This window comes from Thunnus thynnus, chromosome 20 (assembly GCF_963924715.1).
Source record: "Thunnus thynnus chromosome 20, fThuThy2.1, whole genome shotgun sequence".
Lineage (NCBI taxonomy): Eukaryota > Metazoa > Chordata > Actinopteri > Scombriformes > Scombridae > Thunnus > Thunnus thynnus.
In genome coordinates, this window is record NC_089536.1 from 15,749,342 (window position 1) to 15,776,003 (window position 26,662).

General features: G+C 38.1%; 1 protein-coding gene across 1 annotated transcript; it reads left to right on the forward strand.

Annotated features, from left to right (window-relative positions):
• The first annotated feature begins 3,508 nt into the window (after window positions 1-3,508).
• On the forward strand, window positions 3,509-25,193 carry LOC137171628 (integrin alpha-M-like). Its single transcript, XM_067575661.1, has 30 exons — window positions 3,509-3,675; window positions 5,908-6,010; window positions 6,240-6,337; window positions 8,309-8,379; window positions 8,561-8,675; window positions 12,246-12,373; window positions 12,539-12,684; window positions 13,250-13,400; window positions 17,105-17,255; window positions 18,072-18,145; window positions 18,312-18,432; window positions 18,983-19,119; window positions 19,219-19,365; window positions 19,454-19,672; window positions 19,801-19,934; window positions 20,234-20,376; window positions 20,659-20,810; window positions 20,943-21,068; window positions 21,866-21,939; window positions 22,233-22,374; window positions 22,484-22,582; window positions 22,671-22,750; window positions 22,856-22,939; window positions 23,043-23,112; window positions 23,224-23,322; window positions 23,448-23,528; window positions 23,676-23,786; window positions 23,884-23,997; window positions 24,083-24,193; window positions 24,437-25,193. Exons 1-30 carry the CDS (start codon window positions 3,639-3,641, stop codon window positions 24,527-24,529), a joined length of 3,411 nt encoding a protein of 1,136 aa, XP_067431762.1. The 5' UTR covers window positions 3,509-3,638; the 3' UTR covers window positions 24,530-25,193.
• Window positions 25,194-26,662: the final 1,469 nt, after the last annotated feature.

Genomic DNA, 26,662 nt, shown 5'->3' on the forward strand with positions numbered 1-26,662 from the left:
GGTGTACTTGGTCTTGTTGTTGGTGAAGCTGGAAGGTGAGGACACATGTAGCTGCTGTCAGCATCCAGCCCACTGGAGGTGAACTGGACAAAGCCTGGCTTATCAGATGTGATGAAGGAGTTGATCAAGGAGTTGAACTGGACACTCGGCAGAGATTGGGCCGAGCACAGCCAAAACCAAAACTAACAATTCCAGACTGGACCCAGATGGAGCCTTGCCTGTTCACCATTGGACCTCCTGAGTCAACCTGAGGAAAACTTGAGTGTTATTATGTCTCACTCTGCTGTGATGAGAGCGAACCGGAACTCGAGATCGATCTCATCTGGCTCAACCTGCCTTCGTTTTGCTTCCTCTCCCGGACATCTGTCAGTGTGTGGAAGTGTCCTGGAAGGAGCTGCTGAAAACAGACACCAGTGGCGGGACTGGTTTCCTTCCTGAGAGTGCAGGGCCACACAGAGTCAAGTTGTTCCAGTTTGCCCCCCCTGAAAGAGGCCCTTGAGGCCCTACTGATTCCCCACTCGATGGGCTGGGCAGCGAGCAGAAAACCGCAGCCTCCGCTCATGCAGGACAGAGACACACTGGACTATTTTGAGAAAATATTCTGGCTGGGTGTGTGGCGAGGTGCATTGCTGCAACATCACAGCGAGAAAGAGGGCATGAGCACCATCAACACCCGCTGCTTCAACCACTTCAACGGAGACTCTGCAGCACCGGCCCGCACACGACCGTGGAGTGCAGTCCCCCGCTGAAGGTCAAAAACTATTCAGATAGAGGCATTTTGTCCTTCACCCCGTGGGGACTGTACCTCCTGTGGCCAGTATGTGCGTTGGCATGTTATGTTGAACACACATCTCCCTTTCAGTGCACTGAACAACTGTTTGTGTGCTTATGGAGAGGGAGTGGCTTGTAAAGCCCTATCCAAGAAGCGCCTAGCTAGTTGGCTTTGAGAGTGCATCTCCCAAGCTTACAGGCAGATGAGTAAGGACCCTCCTGCTGTTGTCTGAGCACATTCCACACATGCCATGGCAGCGTCAATGGCCTTGTTCAGTGTTCAGTGTCGAGGACATATGCATGGCCGTGTCCTGGTCTATGCTTTGTCTGTTCATAAGGTTCTACCTCTTAGACAATCCGGGCTCCTTTTCAAGGTCCGGTTTGTGAAAAGGGTGGTGTGAGTGTCAGCTGTGGTGCACCTGATCTCCTCTGGGCATTTATACACCTGCATTCTCCTGTGATCCAAGATGACTCAGGAAATGGGGTGGACGGAGTGTTTGGTGTATGACCTATGACCCCTGTGAGGTTAGGCCATGTTTTCACCCAGCTCAGGTCCATATTAACTGAACTGGGTTGGGCCCCCTACTGCTCCGCTTAAGCAGCTAGATTATAAAGTGGTAGGAGGGGCTCAGTGAGGCACACTGAAGACATTCATCAGGCTCAGCCTACTGTACCCATAGAGTCCAATAGAGGGTGGAGCCTGTGTGAGATAGAATGAAGGTTACGATGTTGTAACCCTAGTTCTATAAGCACAGGCGGAGCCCTCAACCTATGGACTGCTTATATAGTGTGCAAGACACACATAATCGGCAGGCGCGTCTTGATTGGCCGGCTACATACAAGCAAATTTCAGTGGGTGATTGCGTGCGAGTGATAGGAAGAGAGTATTACCCATAGAGTCCACTAGAGGGCTCTGCCTGTGTGTATAGAACTGGGGTTACAATATCATAACCTTCGTTTCCTGCTCTTGGAGTCGTGAAGGTTAGAGGTGATTCAGCATTCGTTTTCCAATTAAATACAACTGTCTTTAAATTAAAGTAATCACAAAAACGAAACTGAACTTTGATTAATAAATTATGATATGGTATGTGAAAGAAAGATACATAATGACAAAGATTAAATGTCAAAGCCCTCTATAAATGTTCAAATAAATCTCAATGCACCAAGAAAATTAATAAAATAACTTAGTATGTATAGATGGAATATATTGCCCAGGACAATAACTTCTTTAACAATAGTTTTTCTAAGAGAAAAATCATCTAAATTACAAATATTAATGCTAATTAAAAGGGAAAGCTTTTGGATGCTGATATGTTCATCTATTAAAGGAAAACATAAAAAGTTATAGTAAAAGTAGTGAAGTTTCCATGTTAACCAGTAGCTTACTTTATTATGTTACATAAAAGATCTCCAAATGTGTGATAACTATTAATGAGTTAAAATAGATATTATACAAATAACAAAACCCATATTTAAATCACTGCCACAAAAACAATGAATTATGTGGAGGCTCACACATTTTATTGTAGGTAAATCATTACTGTATATGACATTTAAAAACATATAGGATTAAATAATAGGCTGCTCTTATATATTAAACTACTTTGACAACATCTGCAGCTCAACAAAGAGGTTGGTCCGATCTAAGTGTGACTTTCTTGCAGATAAAAGGCTCGCCAGAGTGAACACGCAGATCTATTTCCTCAAAGCCATTTTGTGACTCGGCAAAGGTTGCACAAGCACACTGTCATGGTCCATAATGCCTTATAAATCAGCTTCTTACAGAGAGAGGCTCAGAAAATTTGCACTATATATGGTCAGAACATTTGGAGTGAGAAGTAGCAGGAAAAGAGAATGAATGAATTTTCTGAACACAGGCTGTAGTCTAAATGAGACAGTGTGCAGAGTTGTGATGAGAAGAAGAAGAAGAAGAAAAAAACTTTTTTCCAGGTGAAGTTGTGATGAAACTAATTTAATCAAAAAGAATGAGATTTTAATATGGCAGACTGCTGTTTGTTTCCTTAGATAGGTGAAAAACCTGTGGCACCATAATATAAAACTTTAGAGTCATTGTACATACAGTAAGTACCTCCAAAAAACATCTATAATGTTTTAAATATCAAAACTATGAATAAACAGACAACAATAGACACAAAGTTATCAATCAGATATTGAATCCAATTATGTTCTACCAACTCATGGTGTCTGCCTCTATATGACACACTACAAAGATTTCTGATTTTATTTTTAAATTTTTTTCTTCACGAGAAGGCTTGTCTAAACAGTGCCTTTGGGGGCGTTTGTCTGCCTGAACAAACTAATCAAACTAGGTTGTTTGTAATATGAAATTTAACCTCCTCACATTGGTGTCCAACATCGTCTTATTTTTCTCAGTGACAAATGTGTTGCCATACCTGCCAACAAGGGCTGTGGTAATGTTTTATTTTGCTATTTATTGTTTTAATCATTATTTATCAGACTTACATCAGAATGAGCATCAGTACCCAAAACATCATTCTGGGTTTAATCTAGTTGCTCTGAAACTAACTTGAAAAAAATTTGCCTCTACTTCTTAGAAGTGTTAGATAGGTGACACACACACACACACACACACACACACACACACACACACACACACACACCCATATATATATATATACACAATGTGCTCATGTACATGTGAATAACCCCTCCTACATAAAAGTTCCTCTAACTGACTTGTCTTGTCAGTCACCATACCATTTCTGCATTTTGCTTTCAACGTCTCCCTCCATCACAGCTTCAGTAGTAGAAATAGTTTTCATAGTTTAATTTGTACAACTCAGAGAATAAGTCATACTTTTAGCATTTTTCATGGGAGTAACACAATGGACTGGATAATATCTACCACATTATTCTTGTCAGGTAAGACAAAATTTGTACATCCTGATTTTGTTTTTCATTGTCCCTTTATGAGTTTTTGTGCCGGTAGTGAAAATAGGATCCTGCCATTTCATTTAATATCTGATTTTATATACATCTTGAGCAGCTATGTTTCTATAACATACTGTAATCATAATAACTTTTATAATCATAAATTATCGTTTTATTTTTAAAAACACAAAGGATAATAGATCAATAACTGTAATCACTATCTATCACTGTAATCACTATTTCTTGATAATATCGAGAGAAAAAAATTAAAATGATCATTTTTACATCTATGGTTCATCCTTTGTGAGTCAAACTTCCTGCCTCAGTATGTGACCAACTCAGTCTTAAAAATTGCTTCACCAATCTTGCACAATCCTCTAAATTCTTTTTGGACATTACATGAGGTAATTCAAAACGGCACAGATTTGTCTCAATCCACAAAATCCAACTTTACTTAACTTTTAGGTCTCATGGTTCAGGGGCTCTGAAAAAGTGCTTCATATGGCGCTAATTACACCTAAACCAAAATACTAGTTCATTTTCCCCCTGCTTATGTCCTGTGTAACTGTTTATAAGAGCCTCAATTATTTTAAATTCATCCATTAATCTCTTATATATACCTACTTATCCTGTGCAGGCTTGCAAGGTGGACTGAAGGCATTGTTTTTCAGAGGGCTGACACATAAAGACAGACATCCTAATTTATTATTATGTTTGAATTCAAATTGAATTGTTAATACTGCAACAGACATTACTCGGCTCTCGAAAGTTAACATGATCATATCTGCTGAATTTATACAACTTGTGACACCAACACAGCACATCCTACTTATCTATCTCACTCATCAGAGGAAGCTGATGTAAATGTTCTATGTGGGAGGGCAGTAACAAATTTCCTGCTACTCCCTTTGTGATATTTTCTGCTACTGGTGGTTTATTTCAGTTTAATATATATTACAATACGATGTAAAAACACAACAGAATTTGATGACATGAACTAAATGATGGGTAACTATGAACACGTTAACATTAACAAATAAAATCTATAATATAGCACCTTCTCTAATTGTCTTCCTGAAGACATAAAGGTCACAGTAGAAAAAGCAGAACCTGAAGGTGTTGGTCTCAGGATGATGAAATCATTATCATTATTTTGTGGATTTACTGTTTCTTTTTTGTTGTTGTTGGTGGTGGTGGGTTTCTTTGAAAGACTGTGACATTAAAAGTATAACATGATGCAAATTTGGAATATTTTGAAATGTAATGGCTACCAAAATTAATTAATATCCATCTGCAAGTGTCTGCCTGACGTTCAACAGATCCATTAAAGGAAGTTAACATGGTTATCTATCACACAATCTCTTTCAACCATTTTAAAAGCTGTTAACCATGAGAAACTATTTTGTCAGGCGATCAAAGAGTTTATATAACTTGGACCATTTTTTCAAAACTTCATGTTTTTAGAAAACCTCAAAAGGTCAAAGATGGTAAATGGACTGCACTTATATAGTACTTTTCTAGTACTCCAACCACTCAAAGCGCTTTACACTGCATGCCAACATTCACCCATTCACACACACATTCATACACTGATGGCAGTGGCTACCATGGAAGGTGCCAACCTGTTCATCAGGAGGGGAACCTAACAGATTCACACACACTCACACACTGATGGCACAGCCATTGGGAGCAATTTGGGGTTCAGTATGTTGCCAAAGATACTTCCACATGCAGACTGGAGGAGCTGGGGACTGAACCACCAATCTTCCAATTAGTGGACAACCCGCTCTATTTCCTGAGCCACAGCCGTCCCCACAGATGGCTGTAAAGAAGACCTTATTTTTGCGACATTCAAACAAAAATATCACTCCATGACAGGATATCCCCTGTGAAGGCAATTAGACATGCTGTGTAAAATAGTACCCTGTATCTTTACTTCAAGTCTTAGTATTTATCATGTATAGTAATTGTTCAGAGCCACCGTTTAAAATTCAAACATTCCTACTTTGGTACCCTCTAGTGGTTGTATAAAAAAGACAACACACACTACACTCATTTATAGACTGAAAGCAACACAGACTGTACAGATTTTCATAAGGACTGTCTCCTATTCCTGCAAATAAAAACTGAATGCCATGAGAATAATTTGAAAGATACTGTAACTGTACACATTGTGGCTTTAAATCAGATCAATTGTGTGGTTCTTCCTTCTTTATTCCTCAGTGTTAAAAGCTGCACTTTGTTTCAATATCGATCCTGTGGCTTGGAAGTCCCTGAATAGCTCTGCTGCAGGTTTTGGATACCAGGTGGTACAAAGACAATCAGAGTAAGTAGTGTGATGTGGTGGAACATGGATTTACAGTAACCATATCTGCTTCTTCACATCTGACTATGATAGGGTTTTTCCAGCTTGCATCTCTGTCATATGCTAGTTTCACAGTAATGAGGTCATAAGCATGCAGCATTTCTTAATAGATAAAATGCGGGATTTATTTAGCTACACTGTACTCACTGAACAGGTGCTCTCACCTGATTGTTGGGTTTTATTTCCTCAGTTTGCTGGTCAGTGCCCCCCTTGCACAATATTCATCAAATCAAAGAGGGCAAATATTTAAGTGCTCCACTGAATCCTGCACGAAAGTATCAGTACCAGGTGAGCAACTACTCTGTTGAAAATGCTTTATGTAAACCATTCAAATTTAAATGATAAAAGCTATTTTGCCACCGAAGATTTTGTTATCCTTCACAACACTTACATGGAAATTGAATTAGGAGGGGATCTCTAATATAGCCAGTATGAAGAGGAGGAATGATTACAGCAAGACCTCTCTCGATGTTCATATGTTCTGGTGATAGCTGTGGTTTGGTCACTGGGTAATGCTTTAGATTACAGCCTGCAATGTACAGGGTAATTACTCCGGAGTATCGGTGTAATCTTTTGTACTAACGGTGTATCAGTACAGTATATACTAATACATATACGTAGGTACATGGGAACAAGATATGAAATTATGTAATAAGGGGCTAACAATTTTGGATCTTAAAAATAATATATACTGTAGTTATTTTTTAACTTATTTTAATATTACAGGGTACGTATGACCTACTGAGCAATAATCTGGAAGTTTGAGAGGAACTTAGAGCGAATTTTACTGTAGTTGTTATCTAACTAACAGGTTCCTATTCTATTATTGCAGGGTACAGTATGACCATAAAACTGAGTAAAAATCTGGATGTTTTGGGAAAGATGGAGTGATGACTTCTGCAGCATTTAATAAATATGATGTGATTTTATTCCAAAATGACCTTATTACCAACAAACAAGCAAACTACATTGTTCCTTTATAATTTTGGGGTACCTAAATAACTATGGGGTACATCTGTGCATTTACCTCGGAGCAAAGGTCCAAGGGACAGTGTATTGTCATGTATACTGTCGGCCTCTGAAAACTCTCAGCTGTTGTTCACCTCACCAGCAAATTTCAGTACTGGTTGCTTGTTTATGGCTATGTGGCCCTGTCTGCCATCAGCAGACAGAATTCACCTGCCCTAGATGTTACTCACTTTTGTTTCAGTATAAACACATGTTGACAATTTTGAAGTCGTTAAAATGTTGAAAGTCTTCTTCCTGATAGTTCCCCCCTTGTGACATGTAGTTACAGGGTAAGCACAGGAAACGCCAGCTGTAATCTTTAGTGTACATTGTATGCCTTGTATCATATTAAAAACAAAATCTTACATCCTTAACATTTAATTAACATACTTCTTATTTCAAAATAAATTATAAACCTTCGAGTAACGAATAGCATTGAATTCTTTATTTCTTTGTTTTTCTTGCATTGCTTCCTCAATTTGTTCTTCTTTTTCATCTTCAAGTCCTGATGATGACAGAGTTGTGGTTGAGATGAGGGGAAAGAAGCTGATGCACGTTAGCCTATGTTGATCCTATATATCTCTTGACCATAATTTATAGTCTGAGATATCTGGATTTCTGACAGCTACGATGTCTCCCATTTGATGAGAAGCCATAAGAATCAAACTGTTTGTCACTCAGCCACAAAGCCATCATTGCTGGCATTCTAGATTTGAATAAATACAATATTAATGGGCTACGTAAGGCTATACAAGAAATATAGCTAACTAAAATCAGTGTCTTGTTTCTAGTTTGTCAACAAACCATTACAAATGTGTGGCACAATAATAACGGAAAAGTTGAGTTTTATTGCCAATTATCTGGTGGGAAAAGCTTGCAACAAATAAGGTATGAAGTCAGAAACATGGGCAATTTTTCCCTTTTCTTTGATTTTACTGGCAAAGCCTAAATGCAGCAGGACATTTTTGATATGTTGCTAACTGCCAGCAAAGTCATCAAAAGTTAATATAATATCAGTATTAGTAGTATATCAGTAGTAAAGTAATTGTTACCTCTTTTTCCACTTCACATCTTCTTCCCCAGTACCTACATATTGGTACGTACTTTATTGATTCACCTTTAGTACAGTAAGATTACACCATAAGTCCGGAGTAATTATGCTGTACGTTGTGGGCTGCAATCTAAAGCGTTACTAGTCACTGTACTAAATGATGATTTTAACATAACTGATGACTGATGTTTTTTATGCAGTGCCAGATTTTGCAGTGAACATGTCCCTTGGTTTGACAATGACAAGTGATCCAACCACAAAAAACACTCTGGTAAGTTGGTAAATGGCAGAGATTTGCAGTTCATTAGTAATATAAATGCAAAGGTCAGGGAAAATTCTTTTAAACTTTTCTTTGTCTTTCTACCAGTGAAACAATTTTTGTCTGCTTTGAATTTCATGAATGCACAGAAAAGTTAGAAACTTATTATTGACTTGGCCTTGTCTCTTTTCAGGCATGTGGTCCAACCATCCCAAAGGACTGCAAAAGTATCACCATGTACAACGGTGTATGCTTGCAGATAGACAGTTCTGGTGGTGTTGCGGATCCTGTGCCTTCTTCTCCTGAAGGTATTTATGTTGAAATCTCACTATTTCAAAAGCATAATAAAATAGTGGTGAAAAATGTCTGATAATATTCTCATATCACTGCACACACTCTAAAACACACTATCATCAAAATAACACATGCACACACGTACATGTGTGTACTTTTTAGCACACGTGCGTGTGGACTTGAAACAGCCCTACCACATGCATGCAAATACGTTTGTCTGCTTCTTTATCTTTTTCATCAACAAAACCAGAGTGAATCCAGGTGGGGGCAACAAACGCAGAGATTGACAAGTGGCTGATGGTATGCCACTAGTGGATCAGTGCCATATGCCAATCCCTTGAGTGTATGCCGATGATGAATATCCTGATGATAGAATCACAGATCACAAGGATCTCAGGTTGACCATTAAGACATTCCCCATCGTATATGACAAGGTTACTAGGATTTTTAACAGAAATTTTCACTGCATTAGCTGCGGTAGAAGGTCCCTCACCACCTATGGGGTCCCCTACCCAGGGACGCTTGGTCTTAGGCAGGGGGGCCTGTCTCACTGGACAAAGGAGTAGAGATAGGACATTTCCTCGTTAATGATGTGAATTGGTCACTTGTACTACTAGCTGCAAGCAGAGGAAATGAGCTATCTGCAAGCTTGGCCAGTGGAGCGAAATGGTTTCTCAGGGGGACTTCATTCTCTGGGTCGAAAAAGGGGATAGAGAGCCTTCTCTTTCCCTTTACCACTCAAGACCAGGCTGCAGGCTGCAAGAAGCACAGCTGAGCCTACAACCCAATTGCCAGTATAAAACATTGGCATTGTAAGTTTCTGCAAACCATAGATACACTGAATCTCTATATTTCAATCGAATATTTTGCGTGTAATTAAAACTCACGTTAAATGGCCGTTATAGGTTGAATAATTATGTGTTATGTTGTGACAACACTGTGGTTAATGTCTGGTTAGGCTTAGGCACAAAAACCACTTGGTCAGGGTTAGGAAAAGATCATGGTTTGGGTTAAAATACCCAGTTTTGTTGCCAGAAAAACCACTGCAAATGTCCTGACATCTCGCTAAAAATACCCGGTTTTGTCAGTTGAAATGATGCAACCAACTTTCTAGCCAACCGCCCAACCTTTCTCCTCCTAATATGAAAGTCAACTTACATAGATATCATCTGAACTACGTGACTTTCCCTGTGATACATATTATAGAAATGTTAATCTGCTACGTATTAAACGTATAGAAATGTAGAGATTCAATGTAACTGTGGTTTGCAGAAACATACAATAGCAACATTTTATTCTGGTGACTGGGCTGGAGCTTGACGTTGCAGGAGGTCATCAATCAAAGTTTCTATTGATTACAACTCACTTTTGATATGGATGAGCTCAGTGGCCGACACCATTATGCTGACCGTCATGTTCGTCTTCAGTGTTGAATAAACAGCAATTAGCATGTGAGGCTGCTACTGCTGGGCCACAGGCCGACTGTGAGGCTGCTGCTGCTGGGCCTCGGGTTAGCTTGTGGCACAGGTCCAAAGACTGGGCCTGCTGTAATAGATCAGCCTCTGGTAAGCAGGTTAAAAGCCATGGTTTCCTCCCGGTTGGTGGTGACAGACAGCTGAAATTCTCCTAAACTGCTCACAGGTGGCAGACTCAGGCAGATGGTGCTCTGCAGTCAGCCATCAGCCTCCCCCAGCCAGGACACCCTTAGTGCTTGTTGTACAAGAGGTATACTCCTCACCCAGACAGGGCCAACTCTAGTCATATTGGTGCCCTAGGCAAGTTTAGGATTTGTCGCCCCCCCTCCGGTTAAACAACCCTACATAAAACACATAGAAATAGATGTGAGAGCTGAATACATCAACAAGACAAAAACAAGAAGACAACAACAAGATTAAAAAGTATGTTGGAAATCAACTTATAGTAGCTTCTTTATTAACACTCTTCCACTATCAGGCATGTCATTGGTAAAATTTCTAAAAAGCTTAAAAAATAATAGTATTACCAGTACCGGTCGCCAGCCTCGCCATCACACACACACTCTCACTTCACTTCACTTTAATTCAGTTCAATTCAACACATACAGTATATCTTATGCATGTATTTGTGTGTGTGTATATGTGTGAATGCATGCGCATGCTGTGTGTGTCTAGGTCATTCACTGTCCCTCCGGTTGGGGCATGTTGATACATATTGGGCAGCAAGATATGCCCTCTCTCTCTCACACACAGCTGCACACTCACTACGCACACAACATATGCACTGAGCTATCCCTTAAAGGATCTACACTACTTGTATAACAGCGATCAACCTGACCGACACCTCCCAAAAGAAAAAATTCTCCTTGGATCTATACAAATCTCGTAGGTGACCTTAAAACAGCAAATTTTGCAACAAGGTGACAGAGGGTGGCATCTGGCCCTTTACTTTGGTATTTTTCAAACTGGACAGTATTTTCCCATCTTTTTGTGCCTAATTGTCTAATGGGGATGAAATTTTCTGAAATTGGTCTAGTATTGAGCAAGAGCACTTCAGCCAGCAGTTGCTAAACAGGCTGCAATGTAATCCTTATGCCCTGTCAATGTATGTCCACTAAAAGTGCTTGTTTTGCCAATGACAGGATCAGATTATTATTATAAGTGTCTGACAACATAATGGAAAGGATCATACAGAGAAATAAAATGTTTTTTCTTTACCTTTCACTTGATCCGGTTTGTTTGTTATTGTGTCTAACCAAGTCTCGCTCGAGGACAAGTCTTGTTTTGAAATCTCAAAAGAGTTGAGTGTTCCCACCCTGACTGTTGTTGATAAGTTGATAGCTACATAATATGTTACACAGTCACAACAAATGTGACACTCAAAAAATGCAATATGAATAGGCTACGTACATTATACACACACACACACACACACACACACACATATATATATATATATATATATATATATATACACACACATATAACCATTCATGTTACTGTGTGTAAAAGCCAACTGCAGATGGATATTTTTTAAGAAATAAATGCAAATGCATATATTGAGATCAAGAATATTTATAATTAAAGTTAAATCCTTGACAAATTTAGGAACACCTATAGAAGGATGTCCAAATATATTTTCCTATTATTATTAATTGTGATAAAATAATTGGATTCAAACACAACCCACATATCACTTGATCAGCTTGCTACTCTTGTTAAATTTGTTTTTTCATCAAAGATTAAAATATGTCCAACAATCTAAAACAACTCTTATTAAATTCAGCATCAAATGTGATTACATTTACAGTAGTTAAAACTTGCACAATAAGTAATAATTTGTGTGAAATTAAAAGTAATACAAAAATAAGGTATCATTGATATAGTCGCCCAGATAATGGAACACTGAAAGACTGGTGGGGGACATTAAAAGGGAATTTTGTGTAGGTATGTAGTTCATTCATAGTTCATTTATTACGAAGCCCAGAATCAGTTTGTTGCATGTATGTATGATATGATATATGTGGACAAATGTTAAAATTATTGATCAAGTTACTTCAAGGGAATTTTTTTAGGATTATTCTAATTCATGACCCATCTCTTGTGCAGAGTGCCGAATCCAAGCAGACATTGCCTTTCTGTTGGATGGTTCAGGCAGCGTGTCAAATGAAGATTTTCAAACCATGAAGAATTTTGTGAAAGATCTGGTCGGCTCATTCCTGGCAGGAGACACACAGGTAAAGGATAGAGTTCCCACTGCCTGTAAAACCACACAGAAACCATAGAACCTCAGATAATTTTTTTTGTGCAGTGTTGAAAGAAAATATAATTTCACAATTGTTTTACATGACGACTTGACTGTAAAATACTTATGCTCTACGATTTTTTGCCTCTTTTTGCAGTTTGCTGTTGTCCAGTTCTCTAGATTACCCAACATCCATAACTTCTTCAATGATTTTTTCCGATATGGATCATGGGAGTCTAACATTGATGCAATAGTACAACGAGGGGGAGGAACTTATACAGCTGATGCCATCGAATATGTGGTGTAAGTGCTGTAACTGTAATTATCATGTTAACTTCCTGTCTGGACTTCCTGTCCAGTCAGAAATGTCTCAGGGATTAAACTATGAAACCCAATCTATCTATGCTGGGCCAAGTAATAGTGGTTTTCAGTTTGACACAGATGTACAGTATACCTTATTTTTCCACATGCAGTCCTGCAAAAGAATACACTATAATTTTTACAGTGAATTTGAAAGCACTAAGCACTGCGTAGACTTTAAACATTTTAGATTTAGGCAACTGCTAGTTGTGTGTCAAAAAAGACACTGTGGTAGACAAAACAGCATGCCACTCTTTTGAAGGTGTAGTTTATGATGTTGTGTATTGAAGTAAGTCTATCCAAAACATTTTGACATTTGGAAAGACATTTTGAAACACAAACAAAGTGACAATATTCTCTGTAATGTGGATAGAAATACTGAAAAAAAGATAAGGCATCCTGAAATATCAATTAATTTTCCTAACCTACAAAGCCACGTAATTAACCTAACAACAAAATGTACTGTAAGAAGCTGTACTGAAATTAGACCTTTTTCTTTTTTTGACAGTCGAAATGTTTTCACACCAGAAAAAGGTTCCAGATCAAATGTGAGGAAAGTCTTGATAGTCGTTACTGATGGAAGATCTCAGGACCAGCAAAACTTGCCATATGCAGCAGGCTTAGCTGAGAATAAAAAAATTGTTCGTTTTGCTATTGGGGTAAGTTGTTTAGTTAATTCAAATGTGCTGAATGTTGTGTTTTATTCATTTAAACATGACATACAGTTCAATTTACAGTGAATACTATATTTCTGTGAGTTTTATTTTGGCAGTGTCACATGATGCTATTTGACTACGTTAAAGGCCCAATCCATAATTTCTCTGATAAATTTGATTATACTCTCATAAATTTGATTATACTTTCTTATATAACTGAATAACTATAGTTCTGAGAGTAACATTCAAGTGGTTAAAACCAAGTTGGTGAGTGTGTTTGCCTCTAGATTTTCCCCTAACCTGGATGCTGACACTCTACGTAGTTATTTGACTGAGAAATTTGGCAATAAATCAGTGACATGCCCAAAAATTGACTCAACCTGGAACAGATTCAGCTCGTTTCAGGTCACTGCAGAATGCAATGAAGTTGCTGATATGTACAAGCCACAACTTTGGCCAGCTGGGACTTATGTCCATCGTTATTATGAGGCTCGTAGACTCAGAGCTAACGACAGTGAGGCCTGTGGATCAGCAGGGGGAGCTGGTCTGCAGCGCTTTGTGAATACACCTGTGTCTCTACATGGGAGCCATAGCCTAGTATATGCCCAGTCAAACGTAAGCAGCTAGTAAAGATGGCATAATATGAACTGAACTAATCTAAATGCAAATCAGTGTTGTATCATATAATGCACGAGGGCTGCGTGTTGGCCACAGTGATGCAGACAAATCTCGCCGTGTGGTTGTGGACAAGCTCTTGGAGATCTGTGATATATTGTGTGTTCAAAAGACATTCTTAGCTAAACAAGACTTGGAAAGTCTAAATTCTTTACATAAAGACTTTTACGGGGCTGGTGAGTCTACTACTGTCCTTAGCAGCAAAATAGTTCGAGGCAGAATTCCAGGTGGAGTCGCCATTTTATGGAATAAGAAATATGATCAGCTGGTCAATGTGGTTAGATTAGACGTTGATTGGGCTATTGGAGTAGAGTTTAATTGTAAGGACAAAAAGTTCATCATTTTGAACATTTATACACCATATGAGTGTTACCAAAATGAAGGGGAATATCTCAATAGATTGGCATGTGTAATGTCTTTCATTCAAGACTGTACTTCCACCTGCATCTATGTTGTTGGAGATATGAATGCTGATGTCTCTGATGTTAATTCTTTATTTGCTAATCACTTAATGCAGTTTTGTTCTGATGGTGGTTTGATCATTCAACTTCATGGCTTGATCACTGTATATGCACAGCTGATGCACATAACACTCTAGATGCCATGGAGATTAATTATGATCTGGCCACTACGGACCACATACCCTTTTCTATGTTGCTAAATTTTGGCAATATACCTGTTCAATCGGCTGTTGATAGCAACATAGGTGCAGGGAAATTAAACTGGTCTAACTTAACACAAGAGAATCTTAAAGAATACATTTCTCAAACTGACACCTTGTTGGGAGGTGTTGAACTACCAAAAGATGCTACTGTTTGTTGTGATATGAATTGTAAAAACCTGCAACATAGTAATGAGTTATGTTTTATGTATGATTCCACTGTGGAGTCTCTCCTTATGTCCAGCAAGCCTTTTTATAAACATAAGTCTGATGTGTACCATGCTAAACCGGGTTGGAATGACTATGTAAAAGAGCTCCATGCTGAGGCTAGAAGGGCTTTTAAAGCATGGGTAGAATTGGGTAGAAATAAACATGGTCCCATATTTGAACATAAGAAACGTGCAAATGCTAATTGTAAATATGCCCTTCGATTTATTAAAAGGAATGAGAATACAATGAGATCTGATTCACTTGCGAGGAAGTAAAAAAACTCTACCCTTTGCTTGCTATTTGTTTTACTGGGTTATTAGTCCATGGTATTCTATCTGACTCTATTTTATCTGTTATACTGGTGCCTGCCATTAAAGATAAAGCTGGTAAACTAAACAGCTCGGAGATAATTTTAAATATGCCCTTCAATTTATTAAAAGGAATGAGAGTACAATGAGATCTGACTCACTTGCGAGGAAATTGCAAAATAATAGCCCTAATGACTTCTGGAAAGAAGTCAGAATAATGAATAATTGTAAAACATCGCTACCATCAAATATTGATGGAGTAAGTGGCTCAGAAAAAATTTCTCAGCTGCGGTAGAAACATTACTATGATCTGTTCAACTGTGTTAAAAGCAACTTGTTTAGTGTGGGCAAAATAGGCAATAACGAAGAGGTGATTGTCACCCCACAAGAAGTCCAAGATGCTGTCATGAAGCTAGGAGATAATAAGGCATCTGGTATGGATAATATAACTGCTGAACATTTAAAACGTGCTAGTAAAAAACTCTACCCTTTGCTTGCTATTTGTTTTACTGGGTTATTAGTCCATGGTATTCTACCTGACTCTATTTTATCTGTTATACTGGTGCCTGCCATTAAAGATAAAGCTGGTAAACTAAACAGCTTGGAGAATTACAGGCCTATAGCCTTCGCCATAATTTTATCCAAAGTGTTGGAGAGAACGCTACTAAATAGGCTGGAACAGTACATCCTGACTTCTGACAACCAGTTTGGCTTTAAACGTAAACATGGCACTGATATGTGCATTTTCGCTTTAAGGGAGATTTTAGATAAATACAATAGGCAAAATTAAAAACAATTTTTATGTGTTTTATTGATGCCTCTAAAGCCTTTGACTGTATAAATCATGAAAAACTATTTAATAAATTACATGAAAGAGGTGTTCCTAGATTTCTAGTTAGAATCCTGATTTTTTGGTACGCTCATCAGACGATGCAACTTTATCAGATGATAGGGACATTTACAAACAGTGTCGAAACTTGTACGCACAAGCAAACATGTTGGCTCGTAAATTTAGTATGTGTTCGGTGACTGTGAAGATCTCTCTTTTTAAAGCTTTTTGTACCCCACTATATACGGCCCACCTGTGGCGGTGCTACAGAAAAGGCAGCATACAGAGACTCACAGTGGCTTATAATGACAGTATGAGGCTGCTGCTTAAAGCTCCAAGAAGCTGCAGCGCAAGCCAAATGTTTGTTAATGTTGGAGTACCCACCTGCTCTGCTGTAATACGAAATCTTATATATAGATGTATGTGCAGATTATCTGATTCCGCTAACAATATTGTTTCAGCTTTGACCAAACCTGAAATGAGTTCCGTCAGGTTCTCATCTAGACTGTGGAACCATTGGCGGTATAGCCTAAATGCAATTGCCTGATTATTGTGGAATGCCTTTTGTTTTTTGAGATTGTTTATTAATTTATTCTTTCTTGTTTTTTGTGTGTGTGTGTTTTATACTTTACACTTTGTATTTCATTGTGCTATGGACCCTCCATGAGTTGTGTCTTTAATAAAATGTGAATTGAATTGAATTGATATAGTTATAGAAATTGGGCTTTGTGGTTTTTAGCCAATTATAAATCAAATATAGGTCAGCTTGGCTCAAGTTTACAAAGACTTGAGATGTGAAACAAACTTTTACAGAATCAGAAAACTATTGTCTTGGATTTAGTTTGTGTCTAGTGTTAGCTTGTGTATTAAAGACCTGTCAGTCAGATTGAGAGTATACAATATCAATGGACTCAGTCTTTCACATACATGTGGATAAAACATTTATCTTATCAACTGTATTTTAAAAAATAAACAATTCAATTCTGTTGCACAGTCTAACACCTCAAACATGTTTTCTCAACAGGTGGGGGATGCATTCACAAAGCCTGAACCAAAACAGGAACTAGAAATCATTGCATCTAATCCCCCAGAAAACCACATGTTTCAAGTGGAAAACTTTGGCGCTCTTAAAGCAATACGGCAGAATTTGCAGGAAAAAATCTTCTCTATCGAAGGTACGGATGTAACCTTACCATGATAGCTTAAAATATTTCTTTCATTTTAAGTTGAAATTTAAGTAAGTGTTCTAGTTCCAAAAAAGTAAACATAATGAATAGTTTTCCTGTCATTCATTAAAGGGGTTCATTTCAAGTTACATTAGTAACATGGACAATATTAGAAAATACAGACCTCCTGTTTTAACATATGAAATGAGTCATTGGCAAATAATTGATAATTACAACTTGGAGCTATGATGAATTTTCAAATCTGTGTGTTATATTAGTCTGAGCATGAATTTATTGTAATGTTGTCTCATTGTGTCTGCTCTCTGTAAATCCACTGTATTAAAATCCAACCAATCGCCAGAATAGAAAATTGGCAATGAACGTTTCTGCAAACCACAGAAACGTGGAAACGGGAAGCGGACATTGGTTTTGAGGTGGACTCGTACCGTACTCTGCTGATTTCCAATTTGCTGCTAAGAAATTCAGCTCATATAGATTGTATGTGAACTACGTCAATTTAGAAATGTTGAGATGATACGTTTTGTTGACATTTTGATATGATACGTATTGTTGAAATGTTAATATGCTACATTTTGTAGAAATGTTGAGATGATACGTTTTGTTGAAATATTAATATGATACGTATTACACGTGTTGAAACGTAGATATTCAACGTTTCTGTGGTTTGCAGAAACGTAAACTGCCAACGTTTTATTCTGGCGACCAGGCTGTAAAGACTTCTTTATGGAAATTTGGAATTTAACTTGTTGCATTGTATAATGCTGCATTCAGAAATGTTTGTGCTCATTTATGTTGCTGTTACAGGTGCGAAAACTGGTGGAGAGTCACTGAAAATGGAAATGGCTCAAATGGGATTCAGTGCAGCTTATGTGCCCAGGGTAATTAAAAACACCAGACATTCACCAGATAGTATAGTATATAGATAGTATGAAAAGTATATAGTTAAATAAACCCCAAATGATGAATGTATGATGCATTTAGCCTTTTCCTTGGCTGATGTTTTGTGGCAAATACATTTTCTATACATTTCTGTCTAAATTGCAGGGGATTCAGATGGGTATTGTTGGTGCCAACCAGTGGAAGGGAGGCTATCAGCAATACACAAGCGCAGACCAGAAATGGATCTCCTATGATTCTTCGAATATGGAACCTGACAGTTATCTGGGTAAGAATATTACAGTACATACAATGGTGTATTTACACTGCTGTACTGTAATCCTTCCTCCCATCTTTTGAAAACACAAGATTTTGGGAAAGGAACAGGAAAAAAACAAATGAGGACTAAGGAGTGAAAACTATGATTCAAAGTTGTGCAGAAGCCAGTAAGATATCAACAAATCCTGAAGACGCAGCTTATATAGATATTGTGATGATTTTAAAATGTGTTCAGGGAAGACCAAAGTGAAGGCTCCTCATGGTATCCAGATTTAAATGCACACAAGAAAAGCAAAGAATATTCTGAACTAGAAGCATCCTGCAAGGAAAAGTGTGTAGGGGGTGACCCAAAGCAAGTTTTTTAATGTTAAATCAAAAAAAGAATAAATAATGCTTATTTGTAATTAATAGCTTGCTGAAATGTGTAATTTTAAAGATTGTTCCCAGCAAAGATAATGATGATGTTATGTAATTAACACTTAAAAAATCAGTAAAAGATACAGTTTGTCCTTAGTTGGCCAAACCTTTGTATACTAATGGGCTTGACTCTTTAATTCTAGGTTACTCCATGGCAGTCGCCAAAATGCGGTTGAGCACACTGACAATTGTAGGTGCTCCAAGATATCAACACAGAGGAGTTGTGATTTCAGTTTACAAAAACAGTCGTAACCAAAAAATTGATCCCTTTTCTTGGCAGGTGTGTGCTCACAATTAAGACAATGTAAAGAATTAATGTTTATATTAAATTGAAGGTTGTTGTTTTCTCACTTTACTAATTGTTTTTTGTTGCTTTCAGTTTCAGATTGGTGAATATTTTGGTGCAGTGGTTTGTGCCATGGATGTGGATCGTGACACGTACACTGACCTAGTCCTCATATCTGCCCCTATGTACATAGACAGTAAAGGAGAAGGACGAGTTTATGTTTGCAGCTTGTCAAATGAGGTAAATGACAGTTTTGTCCAGAATCTATTGGATTTTTTCAATGAGAATTCAAACATTGACTCTCATCCTTTTTTCCTATTTCCACCAGAGAGTTGAGTGTCGCTTCGATAATCCATTAGTGCTGAGAGGGGATGCATCTGACCAAGGAAGGTTTGGGTCTTCTCTTGCTGTATTGCCTGACCTTAACAGTGATGGTCTCAATGATTTGGCAGTTGGAGCACCTTTGGAGAATGGTGGTCAAGGTAGCATCTACATCTTCCACAGCGAAATAGGAGGAGGAGGAAGAATTCATCCTACTTACTCACAGGTGAGTGAGAACAAAGAAGCAACAAGAGGATTCGAATGATATGTATGGCCTTTTGTTTGCCACTGTATTTAATATATAATCTAGACAAAATGTAGTTTTGATTGATTCAAATATTTTCATTTATGTAGAGAATCGCTTCCTCTGAAGTCCAGCCAGGACTGAAGTTCTTTGGTATATCGATCAGTCAGTCGTCTTTTGACCTTAGTAACGACAATCTGCCTGATTTAGCAGTGGGTTCAAAGGGAACAGTGGTCTTACTCAGGTAAGATGCTCCTGTCACACATTATTACTCCCAAATGTAATTCTACCATTTGTGTTCTTTTGTGTCAACATAATCATACAACCTTATGGTTGTATGATTATGGTTGTTCCTTATGGTTGTATTATTACGTCCACCTTTCACGGTAACACAATTTTAAATTGGTAACAAGACCTTGTTACCAATTTAGGACAGAACTGTTCACCAATAATAGATTGTATCAGGCAGCTAAAATAAGATTTACCAGTTGTCATTTTGGTATACTGCTTTACAATTTTCATATGTACTCTGTCCATTTCCAGATCAAAGCCTATAGTAATGGTCGATGCTGCGGTGACCTTCAACCCAAACAAAATCCAAACTCAAAACTCAGACTGCTCAAAACCACTGGACAACACAGCTACAATCTGCTTTACCATGACAGGACGCTCTACAGTAGATAAAGGTCACTGATTCTCTTCACTGTTTCTAAACACAGACCCACTGTCCATCCATTTAGATATGTGTGTACATGAGTAACCTTTAAATGAAACTCTAATTCCAGCTACAGCAATGATTAATTATACTTTAAAGCTGGATGCCAATCTGCTTAACTATGACCAGAAACTCTCGAATAGATAAAGGTCACTGATTCTCTTAACTGTTTCTAAACCACAGACCCACTGTCCATCCATACTTGTATGTGTGTACATGAGTAACCTTTAAATTAAACTCTAATCTGTTCTAGCTAGAGCAACAATTAACTATACTTTAACACTGGATGCCACACGTAAGGTCCCAAACAACCGAGCTTACATCAGGGAGAAACAACAAGAGGAGAGTGGATCAATAAGTCTTGGCTTAGAGAAACAATGCCTCAGTGTGAGCTTCCACATTGAGGTGAGTTGTTTAAAACCTAATAACATCAGGAAAACCCACTACAAACCACACAGCTTCAATGTGAAAAACATAATTTTTGATACAACCAACCTTCACTACTTTGATATTCATAATAGTACCCTCCTCTCACAGGCCTGTCCAGAAGATGCTCTGAATCCACTTGACAACGAGCTCCGATTCACCTTTGACGGTTTGCCTTCTGACAAAAATCTCAAGCCAAGTCTGGCGCAACAGGCTCAGACAACAACCTTTCATCCTGTAAGTAATCTTTAAAGACACCCCCATTTATTGGTCAGTTTTATTTCACACTAAGGGTGTTTTCAAACCTGTATTTGTTTGCTCTGGTCCAAATCAGTGGATGAATTGGTAAACTTGGTGCATTTTCCCGTTGGTTTGATTTCCAACCAAAAAGCATCACTACAAGGCACAAGAGAACGTTCACTCCTCTCATTGCTTACATGTGTCTGGGGTGGGAGCAAGAACATAAACACAAAAGAAACTCCTGAAGAATGTTTGGCTACGTCATCATGTTCCCACCAAAAACAAACCACGCCAGAGTTTGTTTGGGACTGGACCGAGACCATATCCTCAAATGGTCTCGGTGCGGTTGTTTTGGTCCACACCTGAGTATGATTACTGTGTTCAGATCTGCCCAGAAGAATCACACTAATGGGGAAAATGAACCAGTTCAATTCACACTTTTCACATGTGGTCTTCACTGACTGTCAGAATTTCAACTGAACTGAAGATTTAACAATAAAGTTCAAGGGTTGTGAAGTTAAGAAAAACAACTTGACTTTCTGATTCATGTTTGTCACATGTTGACAACACTTTTTGTGATTAATTACATGGTTGCCAGGTCATGACAGATATCACCACATAATTGACCATTAGGTACTATGTGAAGAGCTCTCCAGTACTATGAAATGCTCAGGCATCATCATACTCTCTGAATAATGTTCAGTTGTAATTCCATTCATTTGTCATGTCTGTCTTGGCCATTTGCTCTTACACTTTCTGAACAAACATGGTTTACTAAATACTCTCTTCAACAGTTACCTTTTGAGATCAACTGCGGCAATGACAACAACTGTATAGATAACCTGAAAGTGGATTTCAACTTCACCAGGTGAGACTGATTTTCAAATGTGAAGCCTGACTTAGGTGTTTGGATCTACTGTATTATTTGTGGATTCACCATTGGTGGGCAGGTGACATGTTTAACTTTTCTTTTTGCACTCCCAAATTGGTCAGCATGCTCTTTTAATTTTTTACTCTGTAAGCATAGCATTTGGCATGTTACTCTTTTTGTATATGCTGGACTAATGTTACATGCACCCGGACTCTATTTGTTACAATTTCATCTTTGTGCAATGTTTTTTTTTCCTACCTTCACTTTTCCATTTTCTCCTATTCTATCAGTTCCTCAGAGGTCAAAGTAGGCATTGATGAACTGCTGGAGGTCACTGTGTCAGTTGAAAACAGGGAGGAAAACTCCTACAACAGCCATGTCATTCTCACGTACCCACCTGGGCTCTCCTACAGGAAGTTTACAGGCCTGCAGGTGAGGATCAAGTCTGTTTCAATTCAACTCTGGTCAGCTGCTCTCTGAGGTTATGCAGTGATTGTGGATTATGTGTGCTTTTGTTTAATGTATTTATTTTTTAATAAAGGGAAGAATTGAGTGCAACTCCTTGGACAGTGGAGCTGGCTTATCTCAAGGAAAGACAGACTGCACTATTGACAAGCCTATTTTCAAGACCAACGCTAAGGTTTGTAGTGTGTACAGAAGCATCTCATCTCACTGCAGCTGAGCCGAGAGAGGTGACAATCTGATCTCTCTCATTCTTTTCATTTTAGGCGATCTTCATTGTGTCCTATGGGATTGAAGCCAACAGTCAACTTGACAGGAAGTTATTCATCACTGCAAATGCCACCAGGTACTGTTGTGTTCATCTTCCAGCCTATAAGCACATCACTGTACATGTGTGTATGTGACAATTATTATTATTATTCATGTGTACAATTAATTTCACCTCTCTTAGTGGGAACGAGCACTCCAAGTCAAGTGAACTTTACAAAATGAAAGGGATTGATGTGAAGTACAGCATTTTTATGACAATTGAAAGGTTTGTGTTCCATGTGATTTAATAAGTTTAAAAAGATTTTAAAATAATTTAAAGTGACATTGTAAAGCTTAATGTCTTTGAAACATTCAATGTTTCTGTTCAGTTCCCTCAGCTACAGCAATTTCACTTACGGCAAGAGTAATTTGCAGAAACCAGTCCAACAATCAATTAAGGTAAAAAATCTTATCCTATCATAATATCCTTTTTTTTTAAAAAAGGTTAATTAACTTTATTCAGACTTGACTTTAATGCTCAGTAGGTATTTTTCTTTTCTCCCCTCTTAGGTTATAAATGACATCAGAGCACTGAATTTCACTGTGGTGATCAGGGTTCCGATAAAGCTCGGTAATAAAGACATCTGGGTGGATTCGAGCAGTTTGCAGGTAACATGTGGGAACTCATTGTTACTGAAACCCCAGAAGTCTCAAATGTAGCTGTTTTTATGCAACTAAAGCCTTGTGGATGAATTTGTTCTCTGTTAAACTGACATGAATCAGCTCTATTTCAGATTCCAGACTGCCAAAGAGATAAAGATGAAAAACCCACCGTCACAAATTTTGTTGCTCAGATACAGAAAAATAAGTCAGTGGTAAGTATCAGAGGCTCTACCATCTGTACATGGTGGAATTTAATCTAATCATATATAGATTTAGAAATGTATGGTATTTTAGTGCATTACACATACGTTTTCCCTGTTTCCAGCAATAAATTTAGGCCTCCTTTTAATCACCCACAGGACTGCTCTGTAGCCAGTTGCAGAGTGTTCAAGTGCAATCGTGTCATGGGAATACAGGAGCATAAAAAGTACACAATCTCTGCCAACCTTAGTTCTGAATGGATAAAGCAGGTAACTAATGTGTGTGTAAAAATAATAATGTTTTAATGAAAATGAACAATCCTAAAGATGAAATTAAATGTCTGACTCCCCCGTTTTTCTCTCTCAGATTGGACTTGATTCTGCCAAATTCCTCTTGACCAGCATGGCCAGTCTGGAGTACGACAGAAACCAGTACATCTTCTTTTCAGTGCGGTCAAATAACAATCCTCCCATTCACAAGGTAATTATACATCGGATTTGTTTATTTGTGTTTGAAAAGAGCTTGAATGGAGATCTGATCCAAAATCTGTCACTGCACATCTCAGATTGTGGCAGAGGTAGAAGTGTATCCTGAACCAGACTTCACCAAAGAGATTGTTGGAGGATCTCTGGGAGGGTTGGCTCTGCTGGCTTTACTCACTGCTGGCCTGTACAAGGTGAGATACTTTACATGCACTGTTTCAGTTTATTACACAGCGTTATGGAGGCAATAAGACAACCTGAGGTCTAGTATTGGGCACCCTTTATCACAAAATACACCCAGTGACAATACCTGAATGCGGCATCTTTACATTTTCACTGTTCTCTCATTTGGTTTGGTTCTTTTTATGTTTTTATTGTGCATCTCTAATGCAGGATTGCAGTGTTTTTATATAACTTCCTTTGTTTTGTACTCTCAGGCTGGATTTTTCAAGAGTAAATACAAGGAGATGATTAATGAGGAACAAACAGCTGATCCGGGGGTTGAGGGAGGCGAACCCACACCAGAGTAACAAACATGAAGTCAGTTGATGTCCCACAGACAAGCTGATACAAGCCAGAAAACACCAAAACTGTTCCAACATCTACACTGGCTTTGTTATCTTGGATTAGTTCATCTTTACCATAAGTTGTTGTACCATAAGTTTGTCCTAAATAGAAAATATATAAATATGTTGCCATTTTCATGAATAGACATTTGAATGGAAAATATATTTGTGCAACCACTTTCATTTCATTAACCTGAAAAAGAGCTTGTGATGCACACATAGAGCGGCAAGAGTTTTAGAGCTTCAAAACTGATTTTGTAATCCACATTTTGAACTGAATTGCTTACTGTTGGTCTACGATGAAATATTTGTGCTGATATCCCTGCAAACCATGTGTGTTAATCTGTAAATTTTTTTAAGTGAAAAATAATTCAATACAGTATGATCCTCTGGAGTCTGGTTTTCATCACGTGATACACTGTATATCTGCTGAAATACAAGGTGGAACACTTAAGAGCAAACATCTTACTTGCTTGAGATAAACATGTATTTGATATGACTTTTATTGACAATGTGAGCTGCTTTTAAAATGTGCAATGTTGTGTTCTGAAAGTATGTAAAAAGACATATTTGATGCTTCATCATTGTTTATTTCATTTGTGATTAAAACGAGTTTTTTGAAAATTGACCTTATACAAAGCTCATCATGACATTTTTATGTAGGAAGAAAACAGAAGTATAATTGAGTAGAGCATAAATAACATAAAAGCTGTCCTTCATTTAAACGGATTCAGTGGAAGATTTTGAAACAGACATTATATTTTAGAATAATTCATCATATTACACAAAAATATATTTTATTGTTATAAAAATATAAATATCTTTGGCCTTATGATGCAACATTTTCTTCAACATTTTTCTTCTATTTGACCTGAGTTACTGTAAGTGCATTTACAGAATATAAGTGTGAGGCTATAAGTGAGGCTTATGAGGAGTGTTCTGTAAGAATTAGTGCACTCAAATATCTTTATGATTTTATGGGGGGGGGGGTCTAACGACACATATTATGATATACACACATACTAACATATTAATTGTTCTTACATGAAATCTAAAACTATATTTGTAAGTCTATGGGTTTTACAGTCCTCTGTTCTCTTTGATCTGACTGCAAACAGAAGGGGTCCATGCTATTTGAGTGTGTGTGTGTGTGTTCTGGTAAATGTCTGTGAGTGTCTGTATGTCATTGGGGCATGGCATATTGTGCTGGTTTGCCCAGTGATCAGTTCTTGGGTTGGTCATTCAAGTCCTGAGAATCAAAATCCACAGTGAGATTAAAGTTGGTGCCAGCCCAAGGTTGTTTAGATGGTCTGGTCAGTGAGGAGTTTGGTCTGTGAGGAGTTTGGGACTCTCACTTATCAGCATTCTTTGGGGATTGAAGAAAGAGCTGGTCTGTCACCTGAGGCTTGTGCGGTCTGCCTTCGAAACATGCAGGGACTTCACCCTACAGTTTAAAGCTGTCAATCAACTTGACTTTTAAGTGCAATCATGAATTACTTCAAGCATCCCTTTGACAAAAGACCTAACAGCTTGACAACAGGAGCATAGAGGTAATGGGGAAAAAGAAGGACAGGAATGAGAAACCTGCTGCTCCTCCTGTGGCTGCAGGAGATGTCATGTCGTCCACTTTCTCCTTTAAAAATGACCCGAATCTTGAAGTTTTGGCATGATGAAAAACAGAGTTTAGAAACTGGTGGATGGGAAAAAATATTTTACCCGCTGAATGTCCATGGTATACGTGCAAATGTGTTAGAAGCGTTCCCACAATTTGTTACTCAAGTGTCAAGTTCTCAAAGACTTGTGCCAGCTCTGTCAGTGCCTAAAAAATCCCATTTACTAATGTGAATACAAACAGTCAACAAAGTACAAAGTAACTCTCAAAGATGTATGGAAATTAAACTTGTCATGCAAACAATATTAACCTTACCTGTGCTCTTGCTCCCTGTCCCCCAGCCTGCCATCCAGCGTTGTCTTCCAGCAGGGAGAGATCTGGCATTGCTAATGTCCACACACACAGGCTGGATATAATCACTGTAGCTGACTGTTTTAGACAGCTGCAGCGGCGCAATATTAGAACGGGTCATTTTGGTCACTGTA